The 3,612-nt window shown below is 37.5% G+C and overlaps 1 protein-coding gene across 1 annotated transcript; it reads left to right on the top strand.

The window, feature by feature from the left end:
- The first annotated feature begins 1,481 nt into the window (after positions 1-1,481).
- LOC114412428 (cyclin-D3-2-like) lies at positions 1,482-3,355 on the top strand. Its single transcript, XM_028376330.1, has 4 exons — positions 1,482-2,178; positions 2,281-2,482; positions 2,621-2,751; positions 2,849-3,355. Exons 1-4 carry the CDS (start codon positions 1,645-1,647, stop codon positions 3,131-3,133), a joined length of 1,152 nt encoding a protein of 383 aa, XP_028232131.1. The 5' UTR covers positions 1,482-1,644; the 3' UTR covers positions 3,134-3,355.
- The last annotated feature ends 257 nt before the right edge of the window (positions 3,356-3,612 follow it).

Genomic DNA, 3,612 nt, shown 5'->3' on the forward strand with positions numbered 1-3,612 from the left:
ATTAACTCTGTTTTAAAACATGCACACGCAAATTGTTTCATTTTAAATGAAAGTTATTAGCTCGATTTTAAAACAAGTACACACAAATCATTTCATTTTAAATTTTAAGTTATTAACTCGATTTTAAAACGAGTATACACAAATTATTTCATTTCAATGTTAAGTAATTAACTCAATTTCATGAGTACACAAATAAATTCATTTTGATGTTAAGTTATTAACTTGATTTTTCATATGAATATACATGAATTTACTATACCGGCCAGCCCCTGACTGACCCACGACTTCAAGCCTCTTTGTGCTTAGGCACTCAAGACTAGAGACCAATCCACGACTTTAAGTATCTTTGTGTTTAGGCACTCAAGGCTAGAGGACCATGTATCATACAAGTCGTTTGTTAACTGATCCAAGACTTCTCTCACATGGCTTAGTCTTTGTCGATTGGTTTTTGATAAGTCCTTACTAATAACGGTAAACCATTCTTATAACCCCCCCGGAGCTATAATAATTGCCCAAAAACCATTATAAGACACCTATAATAATGATTAGCTAGGAGTTAAAGGTAGAGGCGACCGCTTGAAAGCTTAGGAGGAGGCCGTGTCTATAAGAACCCCGAGGACAAAGTTGAGAAGGTAGATTATAGTAGTCTCAATTGAATGCTTTTGGACTAGGTATCGTAAATATTGTGGAAAACTTAGTTACAAGAACACCTATCAAATTGAAATTGAATTGGATTGAATCGTTTTTTTTATCTACCAATATTGGTTAGTATTAGATTTTGTTAGAATGTTATTGAAGAGATTCGACTCCGGAACCTCTTCTTCCTTTCCCCTTCTTCTTTTAACCCTTAAACTCTTCTTCTCAACCATCAAGTGGATCTTATAATCATCTAAATGATAAGTTAACAAAATCAAAATAATTGGATTGAATTTTTTTTGGTTGAATGACCTATTTGGTTCTTTACTTTATTTTTAATTTAATTTGATTCTTTATCTTATTTTTTTGGTTCAATTTTGTTTTTTTATCTTTATAAATTTTCTATCTAATCTGTTATCTTAATTTTTTTTGGTTAAAATAAATTATTTGTCCAAATAAAATAAAAAACTAAATAAATCCTTTATCTTAATTTTTTAACTGATTTCAGTTCAATTGCTAACAGTCTAGTATTTGGCCATATGGTAACGCATGTGGAAGATAAAAAAAAACTGAAAATGTAACATGTGAACAAAAATGAACGGATGGAATGGAATGTGAAACTAACTTGACGAAATCCTCAAATGACAGATAAAACAACACTGTTACGCCCCATAATTCGAATTCAAAATACGACGTGATATTTCTGTCGCCGTTACGCGCTGTTTTTCTGCGCGCCAACACAGCCTGTCTCGCTCGCTCTTCAATATAAACATTAAAATAACAACAACACACGAGAAAAATATTTTTTTTTCCGAGAATAAAAGAAGGAAAAAGGGAAAGAAAAGGACAAGCGTGAAGTGCTTCTAAGATTAACCCTTTGTTTGATTACCGCATTGGTCTCTCTCTCTCTCTCTCATTATCTCACTGCGATTCACTCTAGTGAGAGAAAGAAGAGAAGGAAACACACGCAGAGTTTAAAATGGCTCTGCGCACCCTCTCTTCGCTGCAATGAAGAAACGTTTTTTTTTTCTTCTCCGAAGAAGAAAAATGGCTCTCGGCGACGATGCGCAGCACCACTCTCACTCTCCCTCGTTCCTCGATTCCCTTCTCTGCGAAGAGCGAGAAACGTTCGAGGAAGACTTTGACGCGAACGGTGACGAGTGCGAGACCGAAAACAACGACCCCTCTGTGATAAAGTCGCAACCTTTGCCCTTGGTTTTGTACGACAATGACCTGTTCTGGGAAGACGACGAGCTCGTGTCGTTAATCGCGAAAGAGGGAGAGACCCATTTGCGTTCTTTTTCTGATGGGGCCCTGGAAGGGCCTCGTGTTGAAGCTGTGAACTGGGTTTCGAAAGTTTCTGGGCACTATGGGTTCTCTGCTTTGACCACTGTTCTTGCTGTTAACTACTTCGATAGGTTCATCACAAGTTTGAAGTTTCAGAGGGACAAGCCGTGGATGACACAGCTCGCTGCTGTTGCTTGTTTGTCCCTTGCTGCGAAAACAGAAGAGACCCATGTGCCACTCCTCTTGGACCTTCAAGTATGCTTTTGCCTTTGAGATTATGAAGCCTAGGTGTTTGTTCATATGACTTTTTCTTTTGTTTTGTTTCTTATGCATTGGTATTTGGTTTTTTTTGGTTAGGTGGAGGAGTCAAGGTTTGTGTTTGAGGCAAAGACTATTCAGAGAATGGAGCTGCTGGTGCTGTCAACTCTTAAGTGGAGGATGCTTCCGGTGACCCCAATTTCCTTCTTTGAACACATTGTGAGAAGGCTTGGTTTGAAAAGTCGCTTGCATTGGGAGTTTCTGTGGCGTTGTGAGCGGGTTCTTCTCAATATCATTGCGGGTATGCAACATTTTGTAGTTTGGATTTAATGCTAATTAGTGAGACACTAGATAGATACTCCATTCATGTTAAGCCAATCGGGGTTGTGCCATTATGATTGCTGATTTCTGTATATGGAATGTCATAAATTGTTGTCAGATTCAAGGGTTATGAGTTATCTTCCTTCTACATTGGCTGCTGCGACAATGATCCATGTTATTAAAGAAATTGAATCATTTAATGCGACTGAGTACATTGATCAGCTTCTGGGTTTACTAAAGATTAGCGAGGTTTGTCTCTTAAACTTTGGTTCTGTGTCTGTCTTGAATTTTCAAATCTGTTATTGATTTGGTGAGTAATTGGAAAATGTTGGTGGTGATCTTACAGGAACAAGTGAACAAGTGCTACAGAATCATACAGAAACTATTAGGTTGCCATGAAGGCATTTACGGCCTTCCCCAGAAATGCAAGCGACTATCTGAATTGGGTAGCCCGAGTGCTGTTACTGATGCATCTTTCAGTTGTGATAGCTCAAATGATTCATGGGCCGTGTCATCATCAGTCTCACTTTCACTGGAGCCGCAGTTGAAGAGGAGAAGATCTCAGGACCAGCAAATGCGATTGCCTTCTGTTAGTCGTGTGTCAATTGATGTTCTTAATAGCCCTCATTAATAATGATCTTAGTATTTACTTCAAATGTGGTAGCTTTCTTTCATATCAATCTGGCAGTTATGTTATTGAAATGCAACTAAATTATGTTCTTAGTTATAGACATTTCTAGCCAAAATTTGAAAATTAATGAGGCAGAGACTTAGATACCCTTCTCCACTTGTAAGTCTACCTGAGTTATACTTTCAGTGCAGTTTTTACTCATCTTACACTGATATTTGACAATATGCGCAATCATTAGATTTTCTTTGCATATCATCTGCCGATCCCCCAGTTTATGCAGATTAAGAACTGCATACAGATATTGCTAAGTGCTAACTGTTAATCAAAGATGGGTGAAATGTCTTAAGTGATACATTATACTACTATTTAACAACGAATCTCAAGATCAAACCAAACCCAATAGAAATAAAATGTTAGCCCTCTTGGTCTAGGAGATGCTTGTGATTTCTTCTATCCATGCCATTCCTTTCTGTTACTTC

This window comes from Glycine soja, chromosome 5, assembly GCF_004193775.1.
Source record: "Glycine soja cultivar W05 chromosome 5, ASM419377v2, whole genome shotgun sequence".
Lineage (NCBI taxonomy): Eukaryota > Viridiplantae > Streptophyta > Magnoliopsida > Fabales > Fabaceae > Glycine > Glycine soja.

Excerpts from the sequence above, each read along its gene's own strand:
- LOC114412428 (XM_028376330.1), top strand. The coding sequence starts at position 1,645 with ATGAAGAAACGTTTTTTTTTTCTTCTCCGAAGAAGAAAAATGGCTCTC. Across the intron at positions 2,179-2,280 it reads CACTCCTCTTGGACCTTCAA|GTGGAGGAGTCAAGGTTTGT; the intron begins GTATGCTTTTGC and ends TTTTTTGGTTAG. Across the intron at positions 2,752-2,848 it reads GTTTACTAAAGATTAGCGAG|GAACAAGTGAACAAGTGCTA; the intron begins GTTTGTCTCTTA and ends GTGATCTTACAG.